Here is a 17,967-nt window from a genome sequence, read left to right on the forward strand (position 1 = left end):
ACTGCTCAGGATTGTTTTCTAGTCAGACAACATCCCAGAAGATCTTCAGGAAGTGTTTGCAACCTGGCTGTGCCACGGGCTGTGACAGAGGGACTTGGCTTCCATAAATAGGCTCGGAGTGTGCCTGGCAGTGTGGATTAAATGTCCAGAGAGCCTGGGGACAGCTGCTCCCTCCCAGAATCCCAGCAGGAGCAGTGCTGCTTCTGTGGAATCTGTTCCTGCTCCTCCCAAACCCCAGCTCTGCAAACTTTCCTTTCCCAGCCTCTCAGGAGCCCCACAAGATCTGAAGGTGGCTGATGTGAAGTTGTCACCTTGGCAGCCCCCAGGGTGTGAACAGGTTCTGATTTCTGCAGCAGCCTTTGGGCTCCTGCTCTGAGCTTTGCTGTCCCGTGGCTGCCCCAGCTCCCCAAATTCCCCCCTTGCTTGGAGTGACACAAACTGGAAAGCCTGAATTAATTACCAGCGTGTACCCTCAGTGCAAAGAGAAAAATATCTTGGCTGGGAGGGAATAAACTTTCAGTTCCAAACGCATTTGGTATAATCAAAACAAAGCCTCACTAGCAAAGCAATGGCAAAACAGAAATATGATGGCTGGAGCAGAAAAATAAAGGAACAAAAGATCTGTTTTGTAAAAAGATCTTGTGAAAAGCTGCCGTGCTTCTTTGGGAAAATCCTTCTAAGGATGTGTTTGCTTTAGGGGAGATACTCAAACCTGGGGAGAGCAGCAGTGAGCACAGGGGAGATGTCCTGAGGGATCAGGGTTTGAACAGGGCCACTGAAGACCAAGGATTTCAAGCAGGATTTTATCTCAGATGGAAATGATTTAGTCCCTGGAAGGTGGGGAGGAGCAGAAAACTGGCTTTCAGTGAAACAGGGAGAATTTAGAGGTGCCTTTGACAGTTGTAATTCTTTACTGTTGTTTTGGTGGAACTTGTGGTTGCTTTATACATTTATCCAGATTTCATAACCCAGGACCAACATCTGAATAGTACAGATTGGGTGATTTGCTATTTTAATAAATCAGTGCCTTTTTATTTTGCTTTCACCTACCCCAGACTAGCTTCACTTCCAGACTGCTTTGAGTCAGGGTCTCCTGCTTTATTGCTGCCTCAGTTCTGCAGTGGCAGAAAAACACACCTAAAGATTGGAGAACAGTGACAAGTAATGCAGTACCTTAGAAGATGTGAAATACATCTGCTGGAGTGACATGAAATGGCTGTAATTTTCTGGAGAATGAGAATAAGTTGGTTAAAAAAGGCCAAGAGTCATTGAAGGGGAAGAGTCTCAACATCTCGAGCTGTTAAAGAGTGTTTCCTTGGGGTGTGAGTGGTGCTTTGGGGCTGGGCTGGGTGAAGGCTTTGCCTCACCCTGTGTTGGTGGGGACACACGGGGCTGAGTCCTGCCAGCGAGTCCCTCCCGTGTGGCTGGGGCTGTGTGACACCAGTTCAGGGTGTGTGTCACCAGTTCAGGGTGTGTGACACCAGCACAGGTTCTGTGTGACACCAGTTCAGGGTGTGTGACACCAGTTCAGGGTGTGTGACACCAGCACAGGGTGTGTGACACCAGCACAGGCTGTGTGACACCAGTTCAGGGTGTGTGACACCAGTTCAGGCTGTGTGACACCAGTTCAGGGTGTGTGACACCAGCACAGGGTGTGTGACACCAGTTCAGGGTGTGTGACACCAGTTCAGGGTGTGTGACACCAGCACAGGCTGTGTGACACCAGCACAGGGTGTGTGACACCAGCACAGGGTGTGTGACACCAGTTCAGGGTGTGTGACACCAGTTCAGGGTGTGTGACACCAGTTCAGGGTGTGTGACACCAGTTCAGGGTGTGTGACACCAGCACAGGGTGTGTGACACCAGCCCGGGTTCTGTGTGACACCAGCACAGGGTGTGTGACACCAGCTCAGGCTGTGTGACACCAGTTCAGGGTGTGTGACACCGGTTCAGGGTGTGTGACACCAGCACAGGGTGTGTGTGACACCAGCACAGGCTCTGTGTGACACCAGCACAGGTTCATTGTGTCACCAGCCCGGGCTCTGTGTGTCACCAGCCCAGGTTCAGTGTGACACCAGCCCAGGTTCATTGTGACACCAGCACAGACTCTGTGTGACACCAGCCCGGGCTCTGTGTGACACCAGCCCGGGCTCTGTGTGACACCAGCCCGGGTTCATTGTGTCACCAGCCCGGGCTCTGTGTGACACCAGCCCGGGTTCTGTGTGACACCAGCCTGGGCTCTGTGTGACACCAGCCCAGGTTCAGTGTGTCACCAGCCCAGGTTCAGTGTGTCACCAGCCCAGGTTCATTGTGACACCAGCCCAGGGTGTGTGACACCAGTTCAGGGTGTGTGTGACACCAGCCCAGGTTCATTGTGTCACCAGCCCGGGTTCTGTGTGACACCAGCCCAGGTTCATTGTGACACCAGCCCGGGTTCAGTGTGACACCAGCACAGGCTCTGTGTGACACCAGCCCAGGTTCATTGTGACACCAGCACAGGCTCTGTGTGTCACCAGCCCGGGTTCTGTGTGTCACCAGCCCAGGCTCTGTGTGACACCAGCCCAGGTTCATTGTGTCACCAGCCCAGGTTCATTGTGACACCAGCCCGGGCTCTGTGTGACACCAGCCCAGGTTCATTGTGACACCAGCCCGGGTTCAGTGTGACACCAGCCCGGGCTCTGTGTGACACCAGCCCAGGTTCATTGTGTCACCAGCCCGGGCTCTGTGTCCCCTGAGAACGTCCCAAGCGTGGTGTGAGTGGGTTCCTGCTGGCTCTGGGATCCCATCTCCTCCTGGGGATGTTTCCCCACCCTGGGCTCTGTGTCACATCCCAGCTGTGACACTGCTGTCCCCTCTGCTGTGGCTGTGTGTGAAACAGAACAGGATATCTGCTCTTGGTTCCTGTGCTGTGGCTCTGTGCCCTGCTGCAGCAGTGGCTGAAGGAATCACACTCATCCTCTCTCAGGGAGGTTGTGCCACTGGGGACAGTGACCCTGCTGCTCCCTCCATGCCAAACCCCTCCGGTGTCACCGCTGCTACACCTGGGGACAGCTCTCAGCTCTGGGCACACCCTGCCTTGATGCTCTTACTCTAAACTGAAGAAATGTTAAACAATCATTTACTCTCTTGGCTTTGTGTAAAAAATGTTTCAAGAAAAGCCCCAGATCAGTACAAGAAGTTTTTCACCTCCCGTGTTGCTGTCACCAAAGTCACACTCTGGACATGTCCCAGCAGTGTGAATCCTCTGGAGCTCCTGTGGTGTGGAGGTTTGGGATGGATTGATTTCTGTTTGGGATGGATTGATTTCTGTTTGGGATGGATTGATTTCTGTTTGGGATGGATTGATTTCTGTTTGGGATAGATTGATTTCTGTTTGGGATAGATTGATTTCTGTGCTGGCAGTTCTGTGCTATTCCTGAGTGCCAAACTGAATGGAGAAACTGTTCAACACTATAGTTTTGAATCTTTTTGTCACTTACCTCTTCCTATTGTTCTTCACCATTGTTCTTTTAACCATCTTCAACCTTTTCCTGTATCAGAAGGCCCCAAACCCTGTAATTAGATGTGCCTCACCTAATTTTCCTTTTAATACTTTGGGGGCAAGTAGAGAAAACAGCAGTGTGATATGTGGTGGGAAATAAACCATCCCTAAGTGCACATTCCATGGAGGTGTGCTCTCACTTTGAAATATGAGTCATTCACAGGAATTTCTTTCCTGTAACTCCAGTGTACCTGTGCCATGGAATAACAACAGTATTGTCATGCTAGGGAGCCTGACACTTGGTGTGTGTGAACTCAGGAAAAAGGAATTTATTGCAGCCATAGCTCCTTCAGCTGCTGCTTTTTAACAGCTCTTGCGTTTTATTTTCCTGTCCCACAAATTATTGATTGGATATTCCTTTTAGTCCTTCTTTGCCATGTAATTCTCTCTTGAGGAACAAGGTTTTTCCTTTTCCCCCCCCACTCTTTCTGGGTTTATTTTAAGTGTAGAAGTAATTGAAGAGAGAAGGGTTTTGGGAGTTGATTTCCCGGAGCAAAACTCTCTGGCACTGGAGGTGGCAGTGGCAGCCCGGGCTCAGTCCCTGGTGACCTGGATGTGCTGTCAGGGGTGGCACGTGCTGGGGAAATCCAAATCCTGCAGCTCCGAGCAAGGAAATGCTCCAACGCGTTTAGACTTGATTATTTTCACCGTGTTAAGTTTTGTAGCCTGGTTCAGGAAAGAATCACAACTACAATTCAATAAAAACTCCCCTGCCAAGTGGATCCAGTGCTAGGAAAGCAAGCTCCTGTCTCTGAGAGGATTGTAGGTACCTGTTGCTAAGTCCATTAAAGGTATTTATAACCCCAGGCTTGATACCCAGGGTGTGCAGTGAGCCAAGGGAGCCCCTGGCAGGGCTGCAGGGAGGAGCTGAGCGTTTCCCTGCTGGATAAATATGTGCTCACCATTGACAAATATTAAATTGGTTTATCTTTGGTCTGACTGATATTTGTTTCAGTTCTGGAAAAATCAGGCAGCTTACACTATAGCAAATTTGAAGTAATATTTTCATTCCCACACTGGAATTTCACTTGTGTCAGGGGTGGGGCTGTGCTCGCAGGGAACAGGGACAGGAGGAGAGGGAACAGCCTCAGGCTGGGCCTGGGGAGGCTCAGGATGGATATTAAGGAAAATTTCTTTACTGGGAGTTCTCCAGCCCTGTCCAGCTGCTGGTGGGGTCCCCATCCCTGGAGGATGTGGCACTTGGGGACATGGTCAGTGTGGCCTGGCAGTGCTGGGGAGGGCTGGTCTCGGTGCTGCCCATGGTCTCCTCCGAGCTGAGCTGTTCCATGACATCACTGGTGGCTCCTGGAGGTCACAGAGCGCGGCTGGGCCAGCCTGTTCCGTGTGTCACATCCTCAGCCTGGCCCCACACACACTGTCACCTCCCCTGCTGCCTGCCTGTCTCCTGCTCCACCAGCGTGAGTGCTCCGTCCCTGCTGCCATCCTGTCACCCTGACACTGTGTCCTGTCACCCTGACAGTGTCCTGTCACCCCTGCACTGTGTCCTGTCACCCCTGACACTGTCCTGTCACCCCTGACACTGTCCTGTCACCCCTGCTGCCATCCTGTCACCCCTGACACTGTCCTGTCACCCCTGCTGCTGCCTGAGCCCAGAGCTCCACCAGCGTGAGTGCTCCGTCCCTGCTGCCATCCTGTCACCCTGACACTGTGTCCTGTCACCCCTGCACTGTGTCCTGTCACCCTGACAGTGTGTCCTGTCACCCCTGCTGCCATCCTGTCACCCCTGCTGCCATCCTGTCACCCTGACAGTGTCCTGTCACCTCCCCTGCTGCCTGAGCCCAGAGCTCCACCAGCGTGAGTGCTCCGTCCCTGCTGCCATCCTGTCACCCTGACAGTGTGTCCTGTCACCCTGACCGTGTGTCCTGTCACCCTGACAGTGTGTCCTGTCACCCCTGCTGCCATCCTGTCACCCCTGCAGTGTGTCCTGTCACCCCTGCAGTGTGTCCTGTCACCCTGACACTGTCCTGTCACCCTCACACTGTCCTGTCACCCTGACACTGTGTCCTGTCCAGCTGTCCAGAGCCCACAGTCTGCACAGGCTGTGTGATGTCCAGCTGTGTCACTCACTGACGCTGCTGCCTTGCTCAGATGCCCCCTGGGAACCCCTCTCAAACTGATTTGAGGGTATAAAAATGGAGGGATTTTCCCTGTTACCCCAGTGAGCTGCTCAGGTGTCTGAGGAGGAGACAGATCTGGAGTGAGGAGGGACAGGAGCAGGGACTGAGGTGTTGGAGTGTGTCCAGACAAGGGCAACAGAGCTGGGGAAGGGTCTGGAGGATAAATCCTGTGAGGAGGGGCTGAGGGAGCTGGGAAGGGTCTGGAGAATTCCTGAGGGAGCTGGGAAGGGGCTGGAGAATTCCTGAGGGAGCTGGGAAGGGGCTGGAGAATTCCTGAGGGAGCTGGGAAGGGGCTGGAGAATTCCTGAGGGAGCTGGGAAGGGGCTCAGGCTGCAGCAAAGGAGGCTCAGGGGGAATTTCTGGCTCTGCACAATCCCTGACAGGAAGGGACACCAGAGAGGATTGAGCTCTGCTCCCGGGAACAGGGACAGGAGAAGAGGGAACGGGCTCAGGCTGGGCCAGGGGAGGCTCAGGGTGGATATTTGGAATATTTCATCATGGAAAGGGCTGTCCAGCCGTGGCACAGCTGCCCAGGGCAGCGCTGGGGAGCAATAACAGCAATAACAGCCCTGGGGATGTGGCTCCTGGGGCTGTGGGTGCCTTGCAGTGCTGGGGCAGCTGGACTGAGCTGCCTCCTCTTGCTGCATTGACCACTGGGGGAAATGCTGAGCATGGAGCTGTGGAGAATGACCCCCCGTGTTTGCTGGCAGTTACAGTGAATATTCCATGTAGTAATTCTGTGTAACATCGTGTTTCACCCTTGGCAATAGCCAGGGAGAACTTTCCTTGCTGAGTCTGACAGCAGTGTCAGTGCTCGGGTCATTCCTCGTTAGCTGCAGCACCTTTGTGTGAGACTGAGATTTACCTGGGAACAAACACGGCTGTGGAACAGGTTTTGCACTGGCTTTCTAAAATATTATCAGTATTTCCCTGTCTGTGACTCATCCCAGTGCCACCTTTGCCTTCTCCTCAACAACATACCTGTTGTGACATTACTTACATGGTGAATGTTGCAGATTGTTTATTCTGTCTCTGCAGCAATGGGATCCACGCTAAATGGACTCCAGAAAGGCAGGTACTGATTCCTGTAGTGATAACCATACGATTTGTCTTTTAAAACCTGTTTTTTGTCATAATTTCAGCTAGAAAAGGAAAATTATTTTCTTTCCAGTATTTCTGTGCATTACACCTCAGGTGGATTTCTTGCTACTTCATTTTTCTGCTCCTGATCCATCATAAGAATGACTTTAAGCACGAGAAGTCCCCTTCAAAGCAGCCCAGCTCCAGGCAGCTGCAGAGGGCACATCCCCAGCCCAGAGAGCAGTGCCACTGAGGCTGGGGTGTGACAGGACCAGCAGCCCACTTGGAGGCTGGAGATGAATGGGATGCATTCCCTGGAATGGCCTCTGACTCTGCTTTAATAAACACTGCCCTTGAGTGTGCCAAGGTGTGATGTGGTTCCCAAAGCCCGCTGTGTTGAAGCTCAGTTTGGGTTCCTTTGCAGAGCTGCTCTGAGTGCACAAGCTCACGGTTCCTTCTGCGAGCACTTGGCAGAATTTCGATTTATGCCTCATCTCAAGTGTAATGTGGAGACTTGCAGTGAAGTATTTTGAGGAACAGAGAGAGGAAAGAACTTCCTGGGTCACAGAGTCCAATCATTTGGGGGTGCAGACAGCAGGCACCCCACAATCAATCCTTTCATCGAGGCTGTTGACGCCCTCCTGGCTGACAGGGTGTGATTGTTCACACCTTGGACTCCATGACCTGAGCAGGTTGGTTGTGCCAGGCTCAGGGATGTGGATCCATGGATCCATGGCCACCACAGTCCATGTGTTTGTGCTGCTGCTCTGGCTGAGGGAGCCGCTCCGTGCGTCGGCAGCACCACCAGCGTTACGTAATTCTTCAGATTCAGGAGCTGAACACGTTTCCTCAATGGAGGATTCCTGGTTTTCCCTTTACAGCTTTCCATGTGGTACCCATGAAGATGAGGCTGAGGACACGGAAAGCTGCCCAGCAGTCCAACCAGCTCCACACGCAGCGGGCGCTGCGGGCCAAGCGGAAACACTCGGAGGTGGAGGAGCCCTTACCTGGCGGCGGGGGAAAACCACCCAAAAATGAGACCGGCCTCTTGTCCTCAATCAAAAAGTTCATTAAAGGAAGCACACCCAAGGTACGCCGGCTGCAGGCTTTGCTTTCAAGTGGGTCATAATCACTTCCAATTTGATGGAAAAGCAGTTCTGTTGAGAATTAATTGTGTGGTGGGAGCAAAACGTAAAGAGTCGGAAGGCAACAAGAGCCTGTGAGTTGTGTCAGGTAAAGCAGACTCTGAAACCTTCAGGAGTCAATTAGCAGGCTGACAAATCACAGGCTTTATTACCTGGTGTTTCTTTGTGAAAATGTCAAATAAATTCACCACATTCTTCATTTCTATTTTAAGGATTCCTTGAATCCAGATTCAAGGAATTACCAGTGCTAAGAACTTAGAAAAGCCAGTCTGTAGGCATTAATTTCTTGACTATTTCTGGCAATTTTATTCAAAATTGTTTAGGAGTCATTTAATCAATGGAGGTCAAACCTCACAAATCCAAGTGCCATGGAACTGATGCAGCTGCTCAGGGATTCCTGCAGTGAGCCCTGCTTGGAGCATCACATCCACATCTTGTGGGGGAAAAACACAAAATCTCACACCCTGGTGCAGCTGGAAAGCTGAGCTTTACTGACCTGCACAGGTCAACACCTGTTGCATGTGCTGCAAGGACTTCTGAGGCTGAAAAATACACACACACACTTATATATATATATATATATATATTTATGTATATATGTGTATATATACACACACATATATACATACATATATATAAATATATGTATAAATATATATAAATATATATATACATACATACATATATATGTGTGTGTGTGTGTATACACATACATATATATAAACTTTGGTAGGCTGAATGTAACCTTGCAATTACTACAAAAACTGGCTTTTTTTCTCCAGATGGAGGCCAGTTAAAAACCCCACATCATCCATCCCAGCCCTCAGACACTGCCATTATGTAACTGCAGATTGGAAAGAAGACTATCCAAGAAGTCATAACTCATTTACAGTGTATTCCAGATCAGCTACATAAAAATCTGATAAAATTTCAACACTTTACCGACTTGTCATAGGTGTTTTGGGGGAAAAGGGTAAGAAACCTGTCATAAATGTGTGCCTGCACAAAGAGCCATGCACAGAAGATGTGCAAAACTGTTTGGTTCTGTCTCATTCCCATGAGTGCTGCAGTCATTTATTTCCAGGTAAGGAGAATCCTTGGGTTTTTCACAGCTCAGTTTTGCCCTGTACAGTTTTGGATTGTCACACTGGATATTGTTGGGCAGTTCACCTCCTGTGCATTTAACAGGCAGAGAAATCAAGGTAATTTTAGTAGCTTTGTCTCTGCGTTTCCCAGCCTCTGCAGCACTGGAATATTTATAGATTGGCTGTAAAGACAAGTTTTCTACTCCAGCAGCTCTGTGTACAGTTTTCATTCCCCATACCTTAGGTTAAACTCATGTGAAATCCCAGCTGGCCAGACACTTGTTGCACGTTCTGCATCTGGAAGTGGAGCAGTGAAGGGATCTTTGTGAACTTTCTACTGGAGATAACATTCTCTGGTCTGTTCCATGCAGAAAGAGGCACTGCTCAGTACGTTTCTTTTTTCCCTCTTTTCTATTTTAAGGAAGAAAGAGAAAATCCCAGCAAGAGGAGTCGGATTGAGCGGGATATCGATAACAACCTGATCACCTCCACGCCCCAGACGGGAGAGAAGCCCAACAAGCAGCTGTCGCGAGTGCGGCGGAAAAGTCAGATGAATGGAGGTTGGCAAATGCTCACACTGTGCCCAGCAGGGCAGGGACAGTTCCCTCATCTCCCAGCTGTGCCCTGATCCAGGCTGATCTGCAGTGGGGGAGCTTCCTGGGCTTCTGGCAGGGCAAAACAGGATTTCCAGGGGTGGGAGCAGCACTTCCATCACCCCCCAGACACATCCACAGCTGGGACCAGCAGCAGATGCTTTGCAGCTAATTTAACTTTTTTTTTAATTTTAATTATTATTCTAAAAGTCCCATAGTAATTTGATTTAGCTCTTCTCCCATTTTCTCACAAATAAAAGGGAAACCTTTTAGACCTCCCAGCTCTTGAGGTTTGTGGAAGTAAGCAGGTGTCCTTAGATGCTGAAAGCACTTGTCAGACACATTCTGTCAGAGTTGTGAGGCAGGGATTTGAGCTGTGGGATGTACATACCTGTCCTAACATTCAGAGATCAGCCGTGTCAGGTGTGTAATCTGGATATTCATTTAATTCTGCCCTTTGTTATCAGTGATAGCAGCTGCCAGTTCTTTCCCTTCCGAGCTGTTTGTGCCTGTGTGTGTGGAGAGGAGCAAACGCTGGGCTCTGCAGCAGCTGCAGGCTCAGCCAGGGAGCTCTGACCCTTTCTCCTGCCTCCCTCTAGTGGAGTCCTGGCACTGGCAGCTCCGGGGCTGCTCCCACCAGATCCCTGCCAGGATTCACACCTCTGCTGCCTCGTGTGGCTGCTGAGAATGCACATTTTGGGTTTTTGCTGGTAGAAAGTTGCTGGTTCTCATGGCCCCAGCTGAGCCAGGAGCAAGAGTGCACCCCTAGAGTGCAAATGCTGACCATAAAGGAACAGAGGCAGCTGAAGCCCAGCTGGGTGGTGTTCAAACTTGTATTTTTTCTTTTCCAGAAGCTGGAAGTTATGAGATGACGAACCAACACGTAAAGCAAAATGGAAAATTGGAAGATAACCCTACCACAGGCAGCCCCCCACGAACAACGTTACTGGGAACCATATTTTCTCCTGTTTTCAATTTTTTTTCACCAGCAAATAAAAATGGTGAGTATTATTCAAAAAGCCAATAGTCTTAAGTGATAGATAGTGAAGGTGATAGATTTTTGTATGAAATAGCTGCTTTGAGTGACAGTACACTTTTTATTCTGGTTTACAAACCAAGAGTTACTGCTGCCAGGCAAAAAAAGCTCCTCAATTCTTGGATGGCTTGATGGATAATGAAGGAAATTTAAAAGCATTCAAACATGTCTTTCATAGGGTGTGTTTAGTGGTGCACCTTTCAGTAAACAAAATAAGGAGAAGGAAAAAAAAAACATTCCTTGTCCTAAACATGTTTTAAAGTCACTGTCATGGTCTTTGGTTTGGTTCTTGTTTTTGTGGCACGAATCAGTGCAGATATCTTGAATTCTGTGATCCTTTGTGTGTGAGTGAGCATGATGACAGGGAGCTCAGGAGTGTTTGCAAATGCCCCCCAGGAACATCGGGCTCCGACTCTCCGGGCCAGGCTGTGGAAGCTGAGGAGATCGTGAAGCAGCTGGACATGGAGCAGGTGGACGAGATCACCACGAGCACGGCCACCTCCACCAACGGCGCCGCCTTCCCCGGGCAGGCCCTGCAGCTCCGGGCTGTCAACAACGGCCTGGGGGACACCGAGGAGCCGGGGGACCGCGACCTGCCCCCGCTGACGGGTACGGGACAGGGACAGGGGTGTGCCGTGGGGCAGGGATGGGGCTCTGGGAACCCCTGTGCCACCTCCCTTGGCTCAGGGACAGCGCCAGGGGTGTGCCATGGGGCAGGGATGGGGCTCTGGGCACTGCTGTGCCACCTCCCCTTGGCTCAGGGACAGTGCCAGGGGTGTGCCATGGGGCAGGGACAGTGCCATGGGGCACTCCTGTGCCACCTCCCCTTGGCTCAGGGACAGGGACAGCGCCAGGGGTGTGCCATGGGGCAGGGATGGGGCTCTGGGAACCCCTGTGCCACCTCCCCTTGGCTAAGGGACAGCACCAGGGGTGTGCCATGGGGCAGGGACAGTGCCAAGGGGCACCCCTGTGCCACCTCCCCCTGGCTCAGGGACAGCGCCAGGGGTGTGCCATGGGGCAGGGATGGGGCTCTGGGAACCCCTGTGCCACCTCCCCTTGGCTCAGGGACAGGGACAGCAGCAGGGGTGTGCCATGGGGCAGGGACAGTGCCATGGGGCAGGGACAGTGCCATGGGGAACTCCTGTGCCACCTCCCCTTGGCTCAGGGACAGGGACAGTGCCATGGAGCACTCCTGTGCCATCTCCCCTTGGCTGAGGGACAGGGACAGTGCCATGGGACAGGGACAGTGCCATGGGGCACTCCTGTGCCACCTCCCCTTGGCTCAGGGACAGGGACAGGGGCACTCCTGTGCCATCTCCCCTTGGCTGAGGGACAGGGACAGTGCCATGGGACAGGGACAGTGCCATGAGGCACTCCTGTGCCACCTCCCCTTGGCTGAGGGACAGGGACAGTGCTCCCAGAGAGTCCAGCACCTCGGCAGGGACTCCTGTGCCACCTCCCCTTGGGGTGTGCAAACAGTGTTAATTCTGATTTTTGTGGTTGATAGACACATCTGGTTTATGCACCACAGACAGTTTTGGCAGGGCTTGTCTATTCCTGGTGTAACTCAGCTGGCCTCTGAACACTTCTTCCCATGGAAGCAGAGATTCCAGAGGAAAGGAATTATTATTAACACTGAACTTGCACACTCTGGACTTGCTGATCTCCAGTGAGGAATTGGCTACATTTTGATGTTTTGCATTAGAACCACATGGTAACTGAGAATCTGAGAATCACACGGGTCCTTACATTCATTTGCCATATTTTCTTCAGAAGACAGCATCTTTATTTTTTTGCCAAAAACCGTAGCCATAAAATTCAGGCTCTGTGTGCATGGGCAGCATCAGATCCTGGGCTGAGCCCTCCCCAGAGCCTGCAGGCTCTGGATGTGAGCAGCTTTTCAGGAGGGGTGAATGTGAGCCCTGAGCAGAGGGGCTGCTCTGGCTGCAGGAGCCCCTGCCAGGGGAGGTGGGGCTGGAGGGACACTTTGTTCTCCTCCCTGGTGTCTCAAGTGCAAGTTGTCACTTTAAAGAACTGCACTAATAAGACCAGCTCTCGTGGTTTTTTGTTTTATTTTTTGTTTTGGTCATTTTGGTTGAATTTCAGCACCAGTATCTCCAGACAGTGGTTACTCATCAGCTCATGCAGAAGCCACCTATGAAGAGGACTGGGAAGTCTTTGATCCGTAAGTGCCAGTGTTTCTCCTGGAAATAGTAAATTAATTGTTTGGGGTATTGAATTAAGATACTTGTATTTTAATTAGATCATTTTCATGTTACCATAAAAGCTCTTAAAAAAAAAAATTATGTGTCTGCTCATGTGGGGTTTATTTCAATTTAAAACACTTCTTGTGCCTTAAATATTTCAAATATTGAGTTGCAACATTGCACATTGAACACTGCAGTTCAGTAATGTACATTTTTACAGCACAATCTGTGTTCTTTTCAGATACTATTTCATCAAACATGTCCCCCCACTAACAGAAGAGCAGCTGAACAGGAAGCCAGCTCTCCCACTGAAAACCAGAAGCACACCAGAGTTCTCATTAGTTCTAGACTTGGTAAATATCTTTATAAACACAAACCAAAGCAGGGGGATGGAGCATTTCCCTTATTTTCTTCCTTGTGGAAATCAGTTATGCTTGCTTTAAACAAAGACTGGTGAATGTTGCATAATTTTAGTTAAAAATAGTTGAAAAAGAATTAATTGTGGTAGGAATAGAATGTGAGCTGCATTTGTTAAATACTTGCATCCTGCTTAAAAAAAGAAAAAGCTTTTCATTTTTAACATCTCAAACAGTGTTCTGTCCCCATAAAGCTTCCCTAGATCCAGTGTGGGAAAAATGAGGTGGAAAAAAGAGGAGAATTCAGTTATGAGTCTTTCAGCAAGATTGATGAAAAATTAAACTTTGACTTTTTTTAGAACATTTTTAAAGGGCACAAATCTACTTTTTGAAATACTGCTATGAAATGTATTTGTCTTGGTGGTGATTTGCTTCAGTGTCTCTGTTTTGAAAGTTGTTTCAGACCCTGTTAATGGTGCTGTGATTTTTTGAGCAGCATCAGTTGGGCCTGTGATCGTAGGAATGGGTTCATTATTCACACTGAAAGATGGAGGCTGGAACTGAATGAGACAAGAGCCTACAAAATAAAATATCTCCTTATGACTACACCCCCAGCACACAGTTTTAGTGACAATTAAAAAAAAAATTACAAGAATAATGAAATGTTTAATTCATCCTAAGAATTTTCTTCAATCTTGACAGCACTTGCACAAAAGCACATCATCCATTCTAAATAAACCTGCTTTAAAATAAACATAAAATGCAGAAACTACTTCTATTTTCCACATTGTTTTTTCACACTCTTTATGTAACTTTTCTCTAGGATGAAACATTAGTGCACTGTAGTCTAAATGAATTAGAAGATGCTGCACTCACTTTTCCAGTTCTTTTTCAAGATGTCATTTACCAGGTAAACAGAAAAACAGAAACTTTTTTTCTTCTGCTTTGTGGGAATCCTTGCTGTGTGTGGTTGTTCCCAGCTCGTTTGAAGAGAGAGGAGCAGCAGCCTGGCATTTTACACCTGTCTGGTGGTAAAGTGCAGCTGTCAGATCTGGCAGGAAATTCTGTGTTCACTTCAAATGTTCCCCTTTGCAGCTCCTCCCCACGAGCCCAAATCCTTTACTGGAGTCAGAGAGGCAGAGCCCTCCTGGCTGGGGCCTCTTGGGGCTGCACAGCTCCTCACAGGGAATGGTTTCTGTGGTGGTGCTGGAGTTTATGGAAATACAGAAACAGCTGAAGCCTTTTCCTGAGTCACTTCTGACACCCCCAGGCTCAGGCACTTGGTGGTGGTTATTAAGGAGAGGATTTAGTTCTTGTATCTGGGGCTGGAGCTGCTGCTGCCCTGCTGTGAGAGCCGAGTCAGGGTGTTCAGTCCAAGCAACCAGTTCCATTTTCCATTTAGAGATTGCCCAACTTCTGTGTTTTACTAAATTGTTTTCTAATTCCATCCCATTTGCCAGTAGATGTGTTAAGGCTGATGCTCCTGTGCTCCTGCTCCCCTCTGAGCTGCTGGAATTCTGGTGTCTCTGGGGTTTCTGGTGCTCATTTTGAGCTGCTGTGCTGGAATTCTGGTGTCTCTGGGGTTTCTGATGCTCATTTTCACCTCCTGTGCTGGAATTCTGGTGTCTCTGGGGTTTCCTGTGCTCATTTTCACCTCCTGTGCTGGAATTCTGGTGTCTCTGGGGTTTCTGATGCTCATTTTGAGCTGCTGTGCTGGAATTCTGGTGTCTCTGGGGTTTCTGGTGCTGATTTTGAGCTGCTGTGCTGGAATTCTGGTGTCTCTGGGGTTTCTGGTGCTCATTTTGAGCTGCTGTGCTGGAATTCTGGTGTGTCTGGGGTTTCTGATGCTCATTTTGAGCTGCTGTGCTGGAATTCTGGTGTCTCTGGGGCTTCTGGTGCTGATTTTGAGCTGCTGTGCTGGAATTGTGGTGTCTCTGGGGTGTCTGGTGCTCATTTTGAGCTGCTGTGCTGGAATTGTGGTGTCTCTGGGGTTTCTGGTGCTGATTTTGAGCTGCTGTGCACCATGAGGGACGTGCTGGGGTGTCTGCAGGGCTGGGAGTGTTTGCTGAAGCCCCTCTCTGCTGCAGGTGTACGTGCGGCTAAGGCCGTTCTTCCGAGAGTTCCTGGAGCGGATGTCTCAGATTTATGAGGTAAAACTGTCAGAAACCACCTTCAAATTCCCTGTTTGAAATCCTGCCTGCTTGTACCTCCAGTGGTGACCTTTTCCCCTCCAATCCCCAGATCATCCTGTTCACTGCTTCTAAGAAGGTGTATGCAGACAAGCTGTTGAACATCCTGGACCCCAAGAAGCAGCTGGTCAGGTAAAGCAGAGCAGTGTGGTGAGCAGTGGGGTGGGGTGGGACCTGCTCCTCCCTGCAGAGTCTCCCTGGCTCATCCCTTGGGCTTGGCCTGGGCCAAGAGAGGGAGAACAATGGACTGAAGTGATGGAGTTGATGGTGCCTTGTGATAAAATAACCCCAGGCCAAAAGCTGGCCCTGTTCAGTCTCTGGCTCGTGGGAAACGACCTCTTGGGGATCAGAAATGGGCTTTGGAATACACACTGCAAATAAAGGAAATGAAATGAGTACCTGATTACTTTTAAACTGTTCAAACTTGAGTTATTTATTATAAATTCTGATTTGTGTAGCTTTTACAATCAGCGTGCTTTTAATTCTCATTCAATCTCTAAGTCATTTGTCTGTTGGTTTTGTATTAGAGCTGGTTTGGATTTTCATTTCTCTGGGAAGTGCTTGGCTTTCCCAGTTCCTTAAGGCAGAAGGAAATTCTGGGGCTGAGCTTCTGTCCCTGTCACCTGTCAGGGGGACTGTAGCTGGCAGTGCTGACCCAGGGTGATCCCTGCTGTGTCCCAGGGGTGTCCCAGGCCAGGGAACCTGTCCCTGGTGGTGGCAGAGCAGGTGACAGCCCGAGGATGGTGCCCAGGGGGACAGAGTGGGGGGCTCTGGTGCCAAAGCCTCCTCCAGAACGTGGTGCCAGCGCTCAGGACTGGCTGCTGTGTGTTGGGACAGGCAGGAGGCGATGGCACAAGCAGCCAGGCAGGCTCTGGAGCCTGCAGAGCTGTCCCTGTGCTGCCTGGGGCTGCCCTGGCCCCAGCTCTGCCACCAGCCCCAGGTGCCTGTCAGGCCCCACACGTGTGACTCACGCTCTAAATATAAATGCAGCAGCTCATTTCCCTCCATGGCAACGTTGGGAGCTCAGCTCCTGCCTGGAATTAGGCACACTGTGTACAGCTTCTGAGCACTCCATTTAAACATCCAGGCAGCCTGCAGTGGGGCTGGGCAGCCCCAAATCTGCCAGCTCCATCATTCTGTGGAGACACCATGAAATGGGAGTTTTACTGCTGCTGCTTTCTCAGTCAGAGGAATTTTAGTTGATCCATCCATTTCCTCTGTCATAAATTACACGGGAGCAGGCTAATGGGAAGGGAAGGAGTTGATGGGATGTTTTGGCCCCGAGGCTTTTTTTTTGAGATGTAATAAGGGAAACAGGTTAATTGGCAGCAGAGGTGTAACAGGAGAGGAAACATTTCTCGTGACACTTGGTGTCCTGGCACGAGGTGGCACAGGGAGACCCTGTTCTGTCAGGGCTGGGATGGAATAAAGGGATAAAAAATCCCAACAAACCAGCTTGGCAGATCCTTGGGGTGTTCTGGGTCCCTTTGTCAGCCTGTCTGTGAAAGGGGTCAGGAAGAAGAGCCTGAACAAACACAAGCTGCAGAATCCCAGAGCTGCAGAATCACCTGAATGGGGCATTTTACCAGAAAAAAAGCTTTCAAGAGAACAGAGAAAGGGTGCAGTTCTCCACCAGGAGATCAGAAGAGAACAAAGTGGATAATGCTTGGCAAAGCTCTGTGTTCCTGGTCTCACTGATGAGTGCTTTCCTTTAATGCCAGGCATCGACTCTTCCGTGAGCATTGTGTGTGTGTACAAGGGAACTACATCAAGGATTTGAACATCCTGGGCAGAGACCTCTCCAAAACCATCATCATCGACAATTCACCGCAAGCCTTTGCTTACCAGGTGAGGGGCTGGCCAGGAGCCACCTCAGGGGGGCAGAACTTCCTCAGGGGGACAGGGAACCCCACACTTGGATTTCACTTCTTACGGAAGTCTGGGGCTCTGTACTGGAGTTTGCAAACAACACTGTGGGAAAAATACTCAGGGATCTGTAACTTGGAAACATTTTTCCCCCAAATGCTACTTTACAAGTCGTATTTGTAGATAAATTACATATAAATTGTGTGTTGATAATTTTTTAATTTTCTTTTTCATATTTTAACTTCAGCTTTCCAATGGAATTCCTATAGAAAGCTGGTTCATGGATAAAAATGATAATGAGCTCCTAAAGTTGATTCCATTTCTGGAGAAACTCGTAGAGCTGGTAAGTGTTTGCTTTCTTGGCTTTTCCCGAAACTGTCAGTGAGTTCCTTTAATATTTTCACCTATTGTTAAGGGTTTCTGAGTCACTGAGGCTGGTGAAGATCCAGGGACGTGTTCACACAGCAAAAGGGCACTTGTCACTGCTGGCTGTGCTGTACAGGCAGGGCTGGGGGGTTGTGACATCAGTCCTGAGGAAATGGGGAATCTCTGAGCATTTTTCAGGTGCCCCAGTGCCGGTTGCTGGCCGTGCTGTGTGTCTTTGTCCCTAAAAAGCCAATAAATCCCTCCTGAACTGCTGTGGATGCTATGGAGTTGTTTCTCTGAGTCTCTGGAATGGCAGAACTCGTGTTTTCTATTTGTTCTGTTGAAAGAGGGGTGGTGTTGGAGGA

General features: G+C 49.7%; 1 protein-coding gene across 2 annotated transcripts in view; it reads left to right on the forward strand.

Moving 5' to 3' along the window:
- The window catches only part of CTDSPL2 (CTD small phosphatase like 2), a 29,069-nt gene that overhangs the window by 9,102 nt on the left and 2,000 nt on the right, over positions 1 to 17,967 (forward strand). For both annotated transcript variants that reach the window (XM_058846483.1, XM_058846484.1), the window contains exons 2-12: positions 7,641 to 7,849; positions 9,411 to 9,549; positions 10,434 to 10,583; positions 11,015 to 11,227; positions 12,725 to 12,803; positions 13,067 to 13,178; positions 14,005 to 14,091; positions 15,269 to 15,331; positions 15,423 to 15,502; positions 17,092 to 17,218; positions 17,484 to 17,579. In XM_058846483.1, the coding sequence (XP_058702466.1) occupies positions 7,658 to 7,849; positions 9,411 to 9,549; positions 10,434 to 10,583; positions 11,015 to 11,227; positions 12,725 to 12,803; positions 13,067 to 13,178; positions 14,005 to 14,091; positions 15,269 to 15,331; positions 15,423 to 15,502; positions 17,092 to 17,218; positions 17,484 to 17,579 (1,338 nt within the window). In that variant the 5' untranslated portion in view covers positions 7,641 to 7,657. The remainder of the gene's footprint in view (positions 1 to 7,640; positions 7,850 to 9,410; positions 9,550 to 10,433; positions 10,584 to 11,014; positions 11,228 to 12,724; positions 12,804 to 13,066; positions 13,179 to 14,004; positions 14,092 to 15,268; positions 15,332 to 15,422; positions 15,503 to 17,091; positions 17,219 to 17,483; positions 17,580 to 17,967) is intronic.

The sequence above is a fragment of the Poecile atricapillus genome, chromosome 11 (assembly GCF_030490865.1).
Source record: "Poecile atricapillus isolate bPoeAtr1 chromosome 11, bPoeAtr1.hap1, whole genome shotgun sequence".
NCBI classification, from domain to species: Eukaryota; Metazoa; Chordata; class Aves; order Passeriformes; family Paridae; genus Poecile; species Poecile atricapillus.